The sequence below is a fragment of the Mycteria americana genome, chromosome 1 (assembly GCF_035582795.1).
Source record: "Mycteria americana isolate JAX WOST 10 ecotype Jacksonville Zoo and Gardens chromosome 1, USCA_MyAme_1.0, whole genome shotgun sequence".
NCBI lineage: Eukaryota > Metazoa > Chordata > Aves > Ciconiiformes > Ciconiidae > Mycteria > Mycteria americana.
The window spans coordinates 58,103,849-58,121,188 of record NC_134365.1 but is presented as its reverse complement, the minus strand read 5'-3'; the positions used below and the strand labels follow the sequence as shown (position 1 = coordinate 58,121,188).

Sequence of the window (17,340 nt, the reverse complement as noted above, 5' to 3'; positions counted from 1 at the left end):
TTGTATCAGTGAGGACAAGCTCTCTAACCAGACACCAAAGTTAAACCCATTCTAATCAGCATTTTTATACAAGAAGACAAAGTAAGGCCTTCCCTTAAAGCACTTCATATATAAATTGTTTATTTTAAAACAAGCAATTCCATGAGCATTGGAGGTAATGCACATTGAATTGGTATTTTGTCCCCTGATCCCCCATTTTTCTCTCTACTCCTGGCTTCTTCGCTTGCCCCCCGTGACATACATCTCTGGCTAGTTTGGAGCTATGCCTGTGCTGGCTGGCCTGCGGGCACGCTCTCTCAAGCGGAGTCACAAGTGCCTTTCCCTCGGTGTAAGTACCGGTGTCAGCCTCTCTCTCCTATCTAGCCACTGGTTTTGTTTTCGTCTGCTTTTTAATAATAATGTTTAATACTATTTAATAATAACCCTTAATATTCTTATATTAGGAGACTGACAAGGCAATTATATAAAGTTTGTTTCTTTAGAGAACTGGACAAAAGGTTTTAAAATGTTGGGACGCATCCAGTTTATTTCTCTCATGAAAGATCAGTGAGATTATTGAGAGCAGGGTTTGATTCAAAGCACCCAAACATAAGCAGAGTGCTGTTCTAATTCATAATCTTTATTTTTAAGTTTAATAAGAACAGTTTTAAAACATTCTCTCCAAAAAGTAGAAAATGCGAAATAAAAATACAAAAATTACCTAGTCAAGACAAAAATGCCTAAAAATATATTTTTAAAGTAACTCATTCGTCTACGGTACATGAGAGTCCATCAAGTTTTGGGCTGTTCCTCCTGCCACTGCCTTTTCCATCTGTCAGTTTTATAACTGAGTTTATTCCAATTCTGTTCCATTTAGCACTATTAAATTCTACCACATAGACACTCTTTGAAAGAAACTAAAAAAGAATATATTAATCTCATGTGAAAGGACAGCCTTGATTTTCACAAAATATTGGAAAAGGATTCTTTGAACAATTCACAAGCCTATTTCTTAAATCTTTGTCTGCTGAAAGTTCAGTTGAGAAGCGAAGACCCTAAATGAACCAAATTCTATTAAGATCAATAAAACCAACTGTACAGAGTTCATCCCAGTGTTCTCCCAAAATGTCTCAAATGGTTCCCGAAAGATAAAAATGCAGCCAGGCGGTCGGTGACTTTGCACAAATCTTCATCCCAACTGCCCAGGTGGTTTTCAGCTGTACATTTACATCAGTTTTCTACCTATTCCTTGGCATCCCCAATCCCTCCAGCGGTTATTGCAAACGTGGCTTCATTTTCAGGCATCTCAGGGCTGGGAAGAAAAAAGAAACAAGGAACTTGTGGGTTTCCCCATGTTAAATGCAGTTGTGAAACAGTCCCCAAAATGGGTAAGCAACCTGGAATACTTCATCTTTACACTTAGGTGCAAACTGTAGAACATGATCAAGATTATCAAGATCAGAAAATGCGAAATCCACCTCTTGGAAGATGACAAACACAAGGGAGGGGAATGGAGAAGGTGCAGGAGAAGGAAAGATTCTGTCTGTGCAAACTCTCATTTCAGTTTCTTAGTTCCTGACCAGAAACACTGGTTTCTCCATGCAGTTCCACTAGTACAATTTTTAATGACTTCTGTCTGCCACAGCTGACCAGGTAAAGTGATACTAATTGTGTCAGCAAAACTTAGTAATGTGACAGCTCTGGCATTTTCCTGCCAAGGGACCACCCATCTTAGCGAACTATTTGATGGTCTTCTTTAAGAGATGAGCATCTAGTAGAATTTATGATGAAAGATTATGTAATTTAATGTCTGCGATATGCAAGACAACTTTAAGTCTGTTAATTAGTTTGTCCTTTCAGATTTGCTCTCAACTTACCATCCAGAAATGCAGTTAGTTTGAAACCATGTTGTCCAGGTATGAAGTTTCAGTACCATAAACTTTGTCACCTTACGGTTGCTCATAACATGGCTTCCTTCCTGTGAAAGAAAGGTGATTTACCTGTCGTATATCTTTGCAATACGCAGCTCCCCTCTCCCTTTCCTCAAGCTAATCCTGGTAGTCGAAGCATGAGCAAGGATGTGGCCCCCAATGGGCTTTTTTGGGTCCGCCTGAAAGCTAAATTAGCAAGAAAATTGGGATGATTCACTGTGCAAGTTCCATAGGTTAATACTGCGATTAACTGTCAGAAAAGGCATATTGAACTCAGTAATGAATAATAAATAGGTAAATATATCAAAAAAGGACTTTAACACACTTGCCTCAAGATAGGATGTTCACATGTTCGATGCTGGCATGATTTTCCTCTCATTAAATTCAAGAGGCTCAAGAAATACACACCTTAAACTTCATATGTAAGCTGCTCCAAAACAAAATGGGGTGCTTTTTCCATACTTGTTATGGCTTGTTCTCTTCGTTCAAGTCACAGTGAAAGAAGCCATCATGCCAGGCAGCAAATAAACATAAAAAACCTCATTATGAAAACTGAGAGAAACCTATAGGTGTCATCCATGAATGATTCATCATACCAGAGGGACCAATGACCAGTCTGAATCCTCATTTTGGTGCCTCTTGCTCCATACAATCTCAGTTCTCATCTCTGTTCAATATGTAATACAAAAGAGAAGAAATCTTTAAAAAAAAGAGAGAGAAAAAGTATCTATCTTACGTCATAGTTGCTCCTGGATCAGCAGTCATCTGGTTGGTCACAAACACGGCCACATTATATTCTGCAATAGAAAACAATACAAAGAATGTGGACTATATCCAATTCAAATTCCAAAATATTCTCCCATCCATGGTAAAAGCAAGGCTGCTGCTGAAGCACTTCACATTTCACATGAAAGACAAGGAAATATTCTTTATGTCTGATGGCAGGAGTTAATCAGGAGACAGCCTAAATTTGTTCCTGTGTGACTTCAGCTGTAATACTTATGCCAAAAACGAGCACTTTTCAGAATTCCACTGAACAAGTCTTTCTCAGTTCCCATCTTCTCTGTTGGCTCCCTGCCCTCAGCCCCCTCTCCCCCCACCTTTGTCTGTTTGCCTTTTTTATTTATTTACTGCATTAAAAAAAACATTTACTCATTCCTCATCAACATTTCTGAGCCATTCCAATGAGGAGGAACCCTATTAATCCTGTCCATCCCTCAGTGCATTGCAAAGTACTGGAAACATGGTAATGGGCATGGCTTTTTTATCTCTCTGTGCCTTCATCCTTTTTTCTGTTCTTCATGTTTCTCGTGTATTTAGACTGTCAACATTTGGGGAAGACAATTTCTCTTACTGGATATTTGTCCAGTTCTACAACCTATTCTCTCATTTAGGACTTCTCTTAACAGTATTTATAGGAAAATTCTAAATGTTGAATAGTTCTAAAGAGTCCTTAATCTGTCATCCTGAAATAATGCATCAGTTTGATCTTTTTGGTGACTGACAGAGGTGTAAAGTGAGGAAAGATTCCTGGGCCAGTGCCTGACTGATAATACACTCGGACTACTACATGGTCATGCTACCAACAGCTACTGTTTCAGCAACTCCAGTCCATGTTTTCCATATTTTGCAATGTTTCCCTTACCTTCTGATATTTTTTGGAGCCTTGACAGCATCTGAGCCAGTTTCTGTTGTCGTTCAGCCAACTCTCCACGACCACTGAAATCCACACGGAAAAGTGCCATTATGGAGTCAATGATCTGCATTATAATTATGCTAGATAAGTAAATATAGTGAAAGAAAATAGGAAAACATATTCTGAAAGCAGTAAGCATACAAAAAAAATTAGTCTTGTACCAACAGCTTGAAGATACCAGCTTCCTCATGGAACTTGGCTGCTACATAGTCAAGCAATTCCATCTGATGTTCACCTGGTGGGAAGTACAGTTGCCAAATGAAATTAGGACCAGAAAGAGCTCTGAAGCAACAAAAGCCTGAATTTTGTATTTCCACTTTAAACATCTGCACTGTTTATATTTTCACTGCCAGCAGTTTTAAATCCAGTGCCCAGTAACAAGCTACCTCTACAATAACCAGCAGTGCCTGTGCTTCTGCCAGTTCCTGTTTCCACTTGCCCAGCTAACAAAACTTCTTTGTGAAAAGCTTCACAACAAAACTATGCATGAAGACAACTTTTTGTGTTAAGAACTGAAAAGCAATATAAACATTTGAATTTAATGTTGAATTAAATGACACACAGAAGTTGTATTAATTATATTATTCATGTTCATATTGTACTCTCAAAGTAAAAGTCCCATTTAAAACTTCCTTGAAGTTTTAATGCCATGTCTTGTGACAGAGTGTGTTGGAGCTGTCCCTATAAAGTTCCATTCACAAGATCATAGAGCATTTTTAGAATTAGCTTACATTCAGGCAATCATGGTTACATTAATTGGTGCTTCTCTTACTAAGATGCTACGCTGATACTCATCATACACATGGCAGAGTTCACTTACTGTTGTGGCAAACTGCAAAACTTTATTGTTTATGTAGTGCAGCTGAGCTGGAATTCTTACACTGAGCATGTCTGTTCAGTGTACAACACCAGAATCAGAAAATGGAAGCAAGCTTACAACTTCTTTTATTAGCAGCGAAACATTGTTTATGATCCTTAGTGGGCAATCTCAGTTAATAAACTGAGAACTATTAAAACGGCAGCCTTAGAGAAAAAACATAGATATCATGGCAGTTGCAATAATGGTCTTACTAGTATATGCACGTGCGTACAGCACGTTGTCAAGCACTGCATCGTGGTCAACGTTGAAGCGATCAGCAATGTCACGAAGACGATCTGGTCGGCTGACATTAGTCAAAGTTAAGGATTTCTCTTTGTACAAACCATGCTCTGAAAATAATAAAACTCCATTCCAAAATAGAACTATGGAAAAACAAGTAAGAGAATTTATTTTGATCCTAGAGAAGACTGACTTTTTCTCTTCACACTGTCCCACATACCCTAAAGATAGTTTAGGGCTCACAATGATAATTGGTTTGTGTTTAGGGTTTGAGGCGGGGGGGGGTTGACATATGGGTAGCTGTGCTCTAGGAATTTAGCTGTGTGCAAAACCTATTTATACACAGTCTACCACAGATATGAAGTGTTAAAAATAGTGTTTAGTATTTCGATTAATTTCTCTTGAAGTAAATAGAAAAGCTTCTATCACCTGTATCATTATCAAGAAGGCGTATTAGATCTCAAAACAACCAGTTAAAAAACATCTGTGTCCTAACTCTAATTTTTCCAGGTTGGATTAGATCAAATGACAGAGAAAAAAGTCACTGCCTTGTGGGCCACTACACACTATGCTCTCCAGGCTTTCTGTGTCAGTCATAATATTTTACATGTATGAAGCTATCTGGAGCCTCCTACTTGCTTATAACATAATGAACCATCTTTCCAGTTCATCCTACCTGTAGCTTTCAACAGTCCAAAAGATACAAAGTGTTTTCAGTATCTATGAAGATAAGCTTTCCACCTGTGTAGCCATTTTGTCCTGGAAGCTGAGCTGTCACTACAGTGAATCATAGAAGACCAAAATGAAAAAGCAAGAAAAATATTTTCTTACTCCCTCTATTATGATTTTTAAATAAAATACGACTGCTTATCCATATCACAAAGAACCACCAGTTGTAATCAATGTGGAAATCACAAGTATCTCAAGTCTTACTGCCAGCTTGAGAAGAAACTCAAGCCACTTTTCTCGATTTGGGATCAGACGAGATTTAATTAATGGTGTCAGAATTGTGTTTTACTCAGTACAATCACTAAATCTGTATATTTTCTATTGAGAATAGGTAAGGATATTATTAAGAAGTTCTTATGCACAAAGCATCCTCTTAATCCTCTGCCCATATTAATGGTATTGATTTAGTAGTGGACTTTTCCACCTGTAACTCATGTGATCAAAAATCCTTTGGATATGAATTTTTCCTGATACGTGAATAGTTCCTGATTGTGGGTTTAGTCTCTTTGGAGTGAATAAGCTAAAATACTCAATTCATTCAGTTGTAATCATTCATGCAAAAGGGTATGACTCTGCTGATCATTACACTGTACTAAACGGAAGAGGCCTTATTTTTCCAGAAGGTGCCATAATTCCCTTTGTAATATTGGGTTAATTTAAGGGAATGTTTGCCTACTCATTGTCTGGTAACTATCTTCCAGCAGCATTAATAGTTATATTAGTTATTATTTACTACTATTTACACATTGAGGGATATCAGAGGGAAATCAGGGTCCTGCTGTATTTGGCACTGCCCAGATACAGTGACTGCCAAAGTCTTTGTTTAGCCAGTTACTGTCAGCCAGCAGTATCCTTTCAGTGCCCTTTCAGAACGCCATATTCAGCAAAACCTCTTGAAACCAGGAAATTAAAAGAGTTGCTGAGAAAGAATCTTGCCTTTGCCCTTTTCTGAGCAATGCCCCTGTCCACCTGTAACCTGTATTTGTGCTCTGCTTTTCCAGGTGGTGTGCTTCACTGGTTTCCCTAAGACAGTCTATTATCTTCTCTCTCCTTATGGCAAAACTTGCATTAATGTGAGCAGTATTAAAAAGTAATCGTTGAGTTCTCTACTCAAAGACAATTAATGGAGGTAAGAGTCACCAAGGTCTGTTTCACTGTACTTCTAGAGATAAAAAATTCTGACTTGTCTCTATGTGCTTAATTCTGATATAGTTGTAAAGAATGGAGAAGAAATGGTTGTCTGTTTTAAGGTAGTACACCTACCACAAAGGGTGTGAGATAGCTGGGTTTTGCCTGTCCGGAACTCTGTTAAATAAAGAAAAAGGGAAAAAAAAAGGTCAGGGTTTCTTTTTCTGAGTTTCCCAGATTCAGGAGTTATTGCAGTTAGAAACACTCTTATTTACAAAATTCACCTCTATCTCTACCTTTTTAAATCATTTAACCCCAGTTTATAAATCATATTCTGTGCAGTAGAAATGTGTTACATGAAAAGCAAAACTGAAATGCTTCAATTTGATCATGCTTGACTGCTAAGGTCATTTATTCTTTTCTGTGTAGAAGTTAAAACCACATGGCACCTGTGGAAAAGTGTTAATTGGGGGGGGGAGAAATGGTTGATTCCACTGACCTGGCCCAGTTTCATTTTCAGTAAAATGATCAAGGAGAGGCTTATGAGTTTATTAATCTCATTATATCAAATCATGTCAGTCTGCAGTTTACCTTTTCTAAAGGGAATAGTACTGTGTTTTATGAACTCTTATTGTTGAAGTGTTAACCACTAACTGATCAAATTTACTTTAATAGTAGCTTAATTATGATTTCAAAATCTTGTATGAAATGCAATGTATCCTAAGTGTGCATAAATGAAATATCTTTTGTGGCAGTTTTGTTACTGGAAAGGAACACAGATTGCATCAGGGGAATCTTTCCTATATGACATGTTAGTAATAGTATTAATAATGCTATGCTGTACTGAATCAGCATGCCCCAAGTCTAGTGATTACTCAGCTCAAACTTAGTCTGCAAGCAAATGAAGAGGAAAAATGGGAAAACACTGAGAGAAGTGAATTCTTTCTTCTTACCTTCCTGCAGGTACTCATCTTTATGACTACAATGTGATAAGTTTGATGGAAGAAATCCAGCTTTAAAATCTAAACTAAGTTGCAATTCTTTGTTCATTAATACTCATTTAATGTGGTTTTCTCACCTCCAAAGGCCTCAGTGATTGCCATGCTTTCAATCCCACCACCCAGAAGTTTACTGGAGAAAGGGAGAGGATTATGATATAGTTAAACACACAAAATCACAAGAGGAAAGTAAAAAAGAGAAATTTTTGCTACTTCAAGAAAAGTTATTTCTGCCCTAAAGCCCCTCACTTGATGCATTAAGTGCAAGGCACTAAACGATCACTGATTCATAAAGAATTAACTCTGTCTCAACCTTCCTTTCCGTGTGCAAGAGAAAGATCCATAGAAATTATTACTGGAAAGAAAGAAAAGAGAAAATACCTTTGAAAAGATAACATTACATAAAAATATCTCAAGGGAGGTCTTGAAGACTTATAGTTTTGACCTGAGACCTGCAGGTTGTTTTGACTAGGTGAAAAAATGATGATACGTTCAGGATTTCTGGATGCAAACTCTGTTTATTAACAATGACTGTACAAAGTCCAGTTTCCCCTCAGGAAAGGAGTTGGTTTTGTTGCTCACTGATGCAGGCATCTTTGAGCCAGCACTAGCTCCAAATACGTGTCCTAGATGAATATTTGTTCCTTTCTATTTTTGTGTCTCATTAAAGGCAATAAATATGATTATTGGAACAATTTGGACTAAGGAAGGATTTAAGTAGAGATCAGCTTACTCAAATTCCTGGCTGCCAGTAGTAATATGAAATACCATCTTCCGTTTTTCACTGTACTCGAAGGCGGTCAGGAAGCCTGGTTCCTGAGGAAGACCAAAGAGAAGATGAGAGGTTTATTTTAGCTTTAACCTGAAGGTAAAGTGCAATATCCCACATAAATATCTTCTCTCCACCCTAGCCTCATTTACACAGGTTGGGTATGAAAAGCACCACAGCATTTGTCTGGTTGTTGTAGAGTATTATTCCTTTAGAGTAATGAGCAGAATAATTTTCAAAATTATCTTGATGATGTGGTGAAAAAATCTGTTGAGAGACATGTTGCACAGCATTTTGGAGAGGCCAGCAAAAGTTTAAACCATCAGGAAAGTGATTGACTTACAATAAGCTTGTTTGCAGCTTCTTTAATCTTGTCCACTTTGGCCTCTGAAAGTCCTTTTACATTGCACAGTGCCCGTCTTGTAGTCATCTGGATTCCTTTGATCGTGCAGATCCCAACTGACTTCAGTTTTTTAATATCTGCTACGTTCTGTGAAGAAAGTTCCCTTCTGTGAGTACTCATGACAGTTAACAACTAGAAGGCGAAGTAAATCTTTGAAACATATTTTATTATACATTCATACGTATGTGTATTTTCACCAAGAAAGAAATATATTTACAGTACTCTTTGTTATGACACCAACAACAGAAAATTTTGAGTAATATTGGTGTGAGGGATCATGGTGCAGAGCTATCCTGGTGCTTTTGAGAGAAAGGTGTCTTGGGTCCAGTTGTATTTACTTGCCCCTGTTCAGTGCCAGTCTTTCTAGATCCAAGCTGGTAGTAAAGGAACAGTATGGATTATTTCAGATAGTGTGGAGCCCAGCCTAGTAAACCCTGTAACAATCTGTCCTTGGTCTCTTAGCACAGATAATCTGTAAACCAGATAATCATATGGTGGATAATTGGGAGCTGACTCGCAAGGATCGTTGGAAGCTGACTCTAACTGCTGTGCTGTTTCTGCATGTTCACACTATGTCCAGTTTGAAACATACGTATCCTCCAGATCCGACCAACACTTTGGGCTAGAATGAACTTACTAGTTTTTCATAAATTGGGTGCAGCATGACTTCAGTCAGCACCCTACTGACACGTTTTGCCTCCTCTCACCTCATTTTATGATTCTGACATCACTGGAAACATAAAGGCAAGCAACAGATTGCTCACAAGAAAATATACCATGTGCAAGGTTTGGGATAATACTTCAATTTACCATTTCCAGCCAAGTTTTTTCCTTGAAAAAAACTATGAACTGGATGTATCATCTATTTATCTAGAGCGTGTGGGTGCATAGGACATAAGAAGGGAGGGGGTCAGAAATTAGTCATGTTCATTGGGAAGCTTATTTCTCATCCTGTGATACGTTTTTTGACTCTTACATTAATAGAGATAGATGAGGTAAAATCAACCACAAATAAAAACTACTCTTCCACCCAGAAGAATATAATAACCAGCAATATAAAAAGGATTGAGCTGTTTTATTGTGTTTTTCTATTAAGACAACAGACTACTGCTGCAAAGATCTTTTTTCTAGACCAAAACTTTAAATGCATTACCCTGCTTCTGCATTTCTTCAGTGGCTGTCTCTTTCTGGTCACATCAGCCTTAAGGCTGTTCTGCATGACAAGTCTCTGCATGGTAGACCTGGTTATAGAAGTTCTTGTTCTCTCCCTCACAGATACAACTTTCACCAACAGCTTCTGTACCAGCCAAGGTCCTAGGATATACTCCTTCTTAGACTATAGTTCAATACTATGAAGTGTTCAGCAGTACTCCTGGCTTAACACACTGGTGTGCCTGCCCCCTTACACCAGCTGCTTGTCCTGATCCTCTACCTGACGTTGCAGCCCTGTCCCAGTTGTACGCCTCTGAGGTGGAAAAGGGAGCAGACTGAGAATTTACAAATAAAAAAACTAAACCACATTTTTTGTTGTGATAATTTTTGGACTAATTGATTCACAAATCCAGTTCACAAGGAGACTACAAAAGCAGATGTGCCAGAAGAAGGGATAGCACGCTGCAGCGGCAGGAACACACTCAGCAAAGGCTGTGGGGTCACAGCACCTTAATTCCTACCAAACACTTTTGAACATCAAATCACGGCCTAGGTTGTACTAATCCGACTCTCTTTGTGCCCACACTGTCAGATCTAGTAACTATTTCTCTCTCTACTCCTAGGAAAAAAATTCTAAACCCACAGAAACTATTTCTTTAAGCAAATGAATTTAACAGATATGGGTCATCATATGTTCACACAAAGATTTTAACTGGCACAGCTGAGAAAAAAATTTCCCCTGGGATGCGGGAATAACTACTTGGAAGGAAGAAAAAAAAAGAGAAAAGGAGCAGGAAACCCTTATTAAACCAGAACAGCCTAAGTCATTATTCTTTATTTTCAAGTTCTTTCGTACCTTCGTATCATTCTCTGCATACCATGCCTCATTTAATATTGACAGGCTAGTACAGCTCCCTTCCAGCTCATGAGGTCAGCCTCCATGGTCAACTTGTTAAATTTTTAACACAGGAATTTGTGTATTTTTCCTATGTCACTCCATAGTTAGAGCTCCCAACCTCGTGATCCTTCTTCAGAACTCTCTTTAAAACTGTCAATGAATTGCCAGTAAAAGAAGTTGACAACAATTATGCTGCTGACATGCTGAGCCCAGTAACTACAGTGCTGAATAATGCTGTCTCATTGTGTCTGTGTCCTCCCCATCTGTATCTGTCTGTAGTCATTTATATTAGAGTTAAATCTTATATTACTTCGGGCAAACTCAACTTTTTATTCTGCTTCTATAACACTGAATCTAATAGGGTTCTGATCCATGAGCCAGTCTCCTGGATAAACATATAATAATAGTAATTCAAATAAATAGGTGACATTTATGTGATAATAATGATGAAGATAATAACGATTATAGGAATTCATATTTGATGAAGAAAACTAACGACTTATTTCTCTAGCTACTAATATTTTCTTCACTCCCACTCTACCCCCTTCACCAGCATGCTGAAAATAGTATAGCAACAATTGTCACCGTGTAATTTCACAGGCACCAAAAATGCAGGAGTAATTACAAAGATTGGCAGGAACGGGAAGTAATCTATCACACAGTTTTCAAATAAATTAGCAAGTAGTTGGTTTTTCAAGAGTGCTGGGTGCTAAATACTTTGAATATCTTGTCACTTTATTTAGAAATCTGATGGGAATGAGACTTTCTGAAAACCTGTCTTATCACCAAAGGCTAAATTTGTCTTCATGTGACTGATTTAGAATTTATTGCAAGGAGGAATTTCAGTTATTTGTATCAATGCGTATATGCTTTTGGAGAAATGACCTTACAATAGCCTTATGCAGGCAATTCTGTGTGGTAAAGTCATTGCTAATACTTACAATTCCATGCTTCTGTAGCAGGTCAATATCCTGAAAAAAGGATTCCTAAAAAATAAATAGCAGAAAAAAATAAGAATAGATTTTGCTTTTTCTTGTAATTACATCTATCTCACTAGGTGTCTGTTTCAAATTTGTAAACATTTAAATGATTTTCCCTAATAATACGTAACTTGTTGGACTACCCAAATAAGCAAAGCCATAGTGAGCCAAGAAGGCCTACACATTTCCTATCACCTTCTTCATAAAGTGTATCTTCACAGGCAAGCAATCCTCTGCTGTGCTAATAAAACTTGTGTTACAATCATCATCATCTTGATTTTTTCCACCACAGTTCCTCAGCCTTTTCAGGCTGATGACCATTCCTTGGAAGCATAAAATTAACTGATAGTCCCCTTGCATTTAATATAGAAGTGTAAAAGATAAAGAAATAATGATAATCCCATTAAAAACTGTGCATAGCTTTTGAAAGGTTAATGATGAGCACTTGAAGAGCAAGGCTGTGCAGGGACTAAGGAGAGTGGGGTTTTCTTGGTATTAGACTGGAACAAAATTTTAAATGCATTGAACTCCCTGATGGTCTTTGGGGACCTCCTGTCTCTCCGTAGATTTCATAACACCATCAAAATACCTTCAAACAACATTTGCTGCACATATTTTTCAATGAACCATGAATTTACCTCATCATCCTGGTATCCTGGTTCTTCTTGGACAACTTGATCCTCCATGGCCTTCATCATTGAAAGAGCAGGCAATAAAGTATCGATCACTACTGGGAAAAGCAAACAAAGATAGTATTGGGGTGGCAATAAATGAGTAAACGACTGTAAAAGGACTTTTAAGAAGTCCTTGAACTACAGAACCTTCTCAGCATGCCATCACATATGGATTTAAACTCATATTCTGCTGCCAACTCTTCATTTTCTGACCTACCAGACCAAAAGGAGAAAATCTGCTGCATTACTCTCAGATGAACCAGTTTGGCTAGAAAGGGTTTAACAGGTATTAGGAAAGGAGATCTCATTCCCTTGTGAGAATCTTGGGTCAGAGTATGAGTTTGGGGGTGGGAACATTTTAAATGATTTATAATTAGTGGAATTTATTCTGGTAAGAAAGTTAAAGGAAGTCTGTATTTTTATAACAAAAGTCAGCAGAGCTGCAGACAGAATGGGTAGTGGAAAGGCTATGCAACATCTCAGCTTCCCCATCTTTACGTGACAGAAAGCCCACAGAACAGTGCTATTGAGAAGGCTACAACTCCTTTGTCATGTATCTTGAAAGTAGACTATAAAGCTGTATTTGTTTTCAAGTTCTAGCTGGAGTTCAGAATACATAATAAATGCTGAAGATGTGCAAGTAACACCTGTAAGACATATGCTTGCATGAAGAGAATAAAAAATGGGTAATAATCATCTGAGGCTTTTATTATGCAAAAATATACACAGAGAGCTTATTTCATGGTTAACTTGCCATGCCTGTATTCCAGTACTGCTTCCCTGCCCTCTTTATGTGACTTTCTCTAAGCAAGGCCTAAAGCCAGAATAGGCACTTATCGATAGTAGGGTCAAATCAAAAGCAACATATTATCTCCTTAAATTTTATGAATGCAAGAAAAATTAATACAAAGTAGTTCCCTAGAAATGTGACCTTATAATCTGCTCTATCAGTTTTGTGATTTTGTAAATTGATAGATTGCTTCTGTCTTAATTGTGAGCTTGCCTTCATTGTTCTAGCTATGGCTGATCAAAAGTTTTGTAAAATACCTCATCCAGATGTGTATCTATGTTTGCTTGCTCATCCTGTTTAATAAAATCCATGAAAGTTAAGACGGGTTTATTATGAAACTACAAGATGGGCTATGTCTAACAGAGAATGGGATAATTTAGACTAAATATCTGCAAATAGCTTTTTTCAGCTTCTAAATGGATACTTAAGGTCTGCCTAATTTGCTTGCAAGAATCTTGTGTATACAGAAGATGGGAGAAGTGAGAAAGAAAATATTATAATTTTAGAATGATCTTATTTGGTTTTGGAGTGAAAATACGATGGAGTAACTTCTGTTAGTATTTAATGGAAATATTCCTATAAAATCAGTTGTTTCTGTGTCAGGATACATTTCATTTCTATTTCAGAACCCTGACAATTATGGAATGAGAAATCATTCCTTCACATCATGCTTTATATCAATCAGAAAAGTAATTACAGTAAAACATTAATTAAAAAGTACTTGAAGAGATTTTAAAAACCCCTTAGCTTCAAATACTGAAGGAAGAAAAACAAGTAATGCAAAAGGCATTACAGTTGTATTACAATCCCCTTCTCCATTAAAAATATCCTCCTGAAATGCACGTAATCCTGCACTCCGAGCACAGCTGAACAGGTCATGGGGTTGTTCTCCTACTCCCCATCCTTAGGCAACTGGCATCTCACAGCAGAAAAACGAGGCAGACCCAGACCTGTGTCTTCCCGCGGGCTACGAGGGAAAACGGAGAAATTATACCACACCCTACTAAAAGCTTTAGGGATGAACAAAGTCCTCCGTTTTAGTGGAGAGTCCTCCTGTTGCTGCTGCGTTGGCGCACTGAAGACCCAGAGGATTTCAGCCTCCCCTGCCTGCAATGAACCAGATAAAAGGGTGAAAGTCTGAGACAACATAGCAAATCCATGAAGAAACGAGGATCTTTGTGAGGAAACACACACACTTTTGTGCCACCTCGGGTGCCCCGACCCTGCTGTTACCGCCCTGGGAGCTATTAATTAGGATACGTGAGCAAGACCTGTATCCACAGTTACGGACTGTTGGCATGACAGGGACCTAGCCCCAGCACATAGCGTTGGGTTTAATGAGTTGATTTTGAACTGACAGAAACATCTCAGCTGAGTTGACTGGAGCGGGGTTTGGGCCCCACGTTAGGGGCAGGAGGCGATCTGACCTGCCCCGAGGGGCGCCGAGGTGGAATTTCACATCTCTTGACTCAGAGGAAAACAAATGATTAATCATGTATCAACACACGGATTTATTTGGCTTTTCCTTGCCAGCTGCCCTTTCAGGAGATGTAAATTTCTGTTCCCAAAGGGTGAGGCACCGCAGAATTTCCCTCCCCCGTCGAACACCAAAATTCCCCGTCAAAATTACAACCATAATTAAACCACAGCTCATCCCCAGGCACCTCGAGTGGTTGCAGTACCCCAGCCCGTGGGGGTCTGAGCTCCCTAAACCAGCCCCGGCTGCAGTGCCTGCCCCTCTTCCTCCGCCTGAGGGAACAGACCCGCCGCTCCCCGCCGCAGCGGGGGCGGGGAGAAGCTGCCCTCCCGCCAAAACGAGGCGGCCGCGTGCTGCCTGCCCGCTCGCGCTGGGGTCCCCGCTGCCGCCAGACCGCCGTGAGGGAGGCGCGCAGGCTCCTGACAGGGACGGGGACTGCCCCTTTCCTTACCGCCCCGCGCTGAAATACAGTTGAATTATTGTCTTCAATTACTTTGTCTTCTAAAATTTATCAACTACTGTATTTGCCATCTCTAAGGAATATTGGATTACCCTTATTTTACAGCTGGCAAAGACAGGCTTAATTAAAAACATGGAGTGGCATTCGTTTGGAGGACGCTCAGTTCAACACATCTCAGCTTTATTTTATTGGGGTGCCACATGTACGCTTTCCTAAACAAGGCACACAGCATTTTTGGATTGGATGGCTAAAACCTGTCAGAGAGCATCTGTTTCCAAAAGCTGGAAGAGAAATGACTTGCCTGAAGTCACAGGACAAGAAAATGAGGCTGAGTCATATAGATGACTTAATCTGCCATTTTAAAAGGATGGAAAAGGTGCTTTTTAGGATATGAACACTTCTACAAGTCTGCAGTCTTCTTGGAGACAGTATTTGGAAAGCAATCACCCGTTTTAGCTCGCCTCTGGCAGCACAGTGGGTACGGGACTGCATGTAAAGGAGACGTGGGTGTACTCTGAGCACGAGGAGTTGCTGGCTGCCCCTCAGGGTCACTGCCCCGGTGGGTGCGGGGTTTCAAATGGCAGACAGGATAGGAGCAGCATCTCAGACTGTTTCAAGGGACTTGTGAAAACTTCCCCACCCTCCACCTGTGGGAGATTAAGAGCGCACACGGGTGTTGTCAGTGCTAGCCAAGTCAAGAAACCAACCAACAAAACCTGCAGCCCCTAATCATCATCAGCACACCACAGGAGTGCTCGCAGGGTCCCCATTCGAGACATCAAGTATTTATGTAAGTACCTAAAGTCTAACTCTGGGTGCCCAAGGCTTTGTCTATACAGGGTGGCTGGCACTGCTTTTGAAAACTGTATTATTCCGCAAGAGCTATTCCAGAAGAGCACTTAGGCCTTAAAAGACGAATTGCTTCACAAAGTATGCTTTCATTCCAGAACAGAATGCACACGAAGAGAGTGATCCTTCTGGTGCTGCTGAACAGCTCTGCAGCAGCTAATGCCTTTGTAAACAACCTTCCCTCCATTATCCTTCTAGTTCGTAAAATTGTTCTCAGAGGGGTCAATGAATGCACGGAATCTGAAGATCATTTCCCATCCCAAAGTGCTACTTCGGGCAATAAATTACATTCTACATCTCCAAAATGTTGTGTGATCATTAACTGCTCATTCGGCTTCCAGCTGGTATTGTGCAATAACCGCACATATCCCATCACATTACACACCAGCCAAGTGAGTCAAGGCATCCCAGAGTCTGCTCCTTCCCTCTTACAGGCTCTGCTGCTGACCAGCGCACCTCCAGCTGCAGGTCAGGCACTGGCAGTAAGGCACACCACTGTGATGTGCATTTCTTCTCACCTGAGATCTTATCCCAATTCAGACAAGACAAGAGCCAAGTCAAACCACTGCCATAAAAATACTAAGTATCCAGCTGATTTTCTCATCCTTGCAAACCATTTTAATCCATGGTTGCAGTGGGGAAGTCACATATGTTTGTTTTGGTTGGTTGGTTTTGTTTTTGATTCAGATTTATGTGGATCAAATGGACTAGAGTGAAATATAAAAGCTAATGCCTTTTCTGAACTTTCAAGTTGGCAGTTTGCCTGTTCTTAACCAGGACAGGATAATCTGATACTTGGCCTCCCAGAATCTAACCCATGAAGATTCAGCCTGGGATATGAGTATACATTTATGTCTGAATTGTTTTGGAAAAACTGGGCCTTCTGGTTTCCATAGGAATGCATTTCACTTACAGTTGGCCCCAGACTAAATCTGTGACACACCTGAAATCTTCCCAGAATTGCAGAATGCTTCTGGGCAAAGATGCAGCAATTTCTTCATATTCTTCAGCTCTCCCTTCTCTAGCAGCAATTGTTTGGGGTTTTTTTCCCTGTAAAGTTGAAAATGCATGTTGGGGGGGGGGGAGAGGGGAAGAGAAAGAGAAAGACTACTGAATATTTCAAAGGCAATCCAAGTATTAACAAGGTGAAAACTTTCTTATGTCTCCTACAGCAAAGAACTATACAGAGTAAAAGTCCAGCACCACTTTGGAAGTTATGTTAGATACTATATCCGCAAAATTACCCAAATCCACAAATCACGATAGGCTTGCATTGATGTCTCACTGTAGCTACTTCCTTAGTCACATTGGAATTAACGATCACCACT

General features: G+C 39.5%; 1 protein-coding gene across 6 annotated transcripts; it reads right to left on the bottom strand.

The window, feature by feature from the left end:
• Nucleotides 1–439: 439 nt before the first annotated feature.
• Nucleotides 440–17,080, bottom strand: DMC1 (DNA meiotic recombinase 1). 6 transcript variants are annotated; one of them, XM_075500624.1, is made up of 15 exons: nucleotides 16,956–17,080; nucleotides 14,226–14,333; nucleotides 12,401–12,492; nucleotides 11,724–11,768; nucleotides 8,673–8,819; nucleotides 8,294–8,376; nucleotides 7,641–7,693; nucleotides 6,698–6,739; nucleotides 5,410–5,482; nucleotides 4,678–4,769; nucleotides 3,768–3,841; nucleotides 3,556–3,670; nucleotides 2,647–2,707; nucleotides 1,980–2,096; nucleotides 440–1,291 (listed from the first exon to the last, which is right to left on the bottom strand). In XM_075500624.1, the coding sequence occupies exons 3-15, from the start codon at nucleotides 12,458–12,460 to the stop codon at nucleotides 1,222–1,224; spliced, it is 1,032 nt and encodes a 343-aa protein (XP_075356739.1). In that variant the 5' UTR covers nucleotides 12,461–12,492; nucleotides 14,226–14,333; nucleotides 16,956–17,080; the 3' UTR covers nucleotides 440–1,221. The 6 variants fall into 6 exon arrangements, 5 of the variants coding, with proteins under 5 accessions (XP_075356739.1, XP_075356747.1, XP_075356772.1 ...); XM_075500632.1 differs by having other exon boundaries at nucleotides 12,401–12,489; XM_075500657.1 differs by adding an exon at nucleotides 15,461–15,810 and having other exon boundaries at nucleotides 12,401–14,329; nucleotides 16,956–17,074.
• Nucleotides 17,081–17,340: the final 260 nt, after the last annotated feature.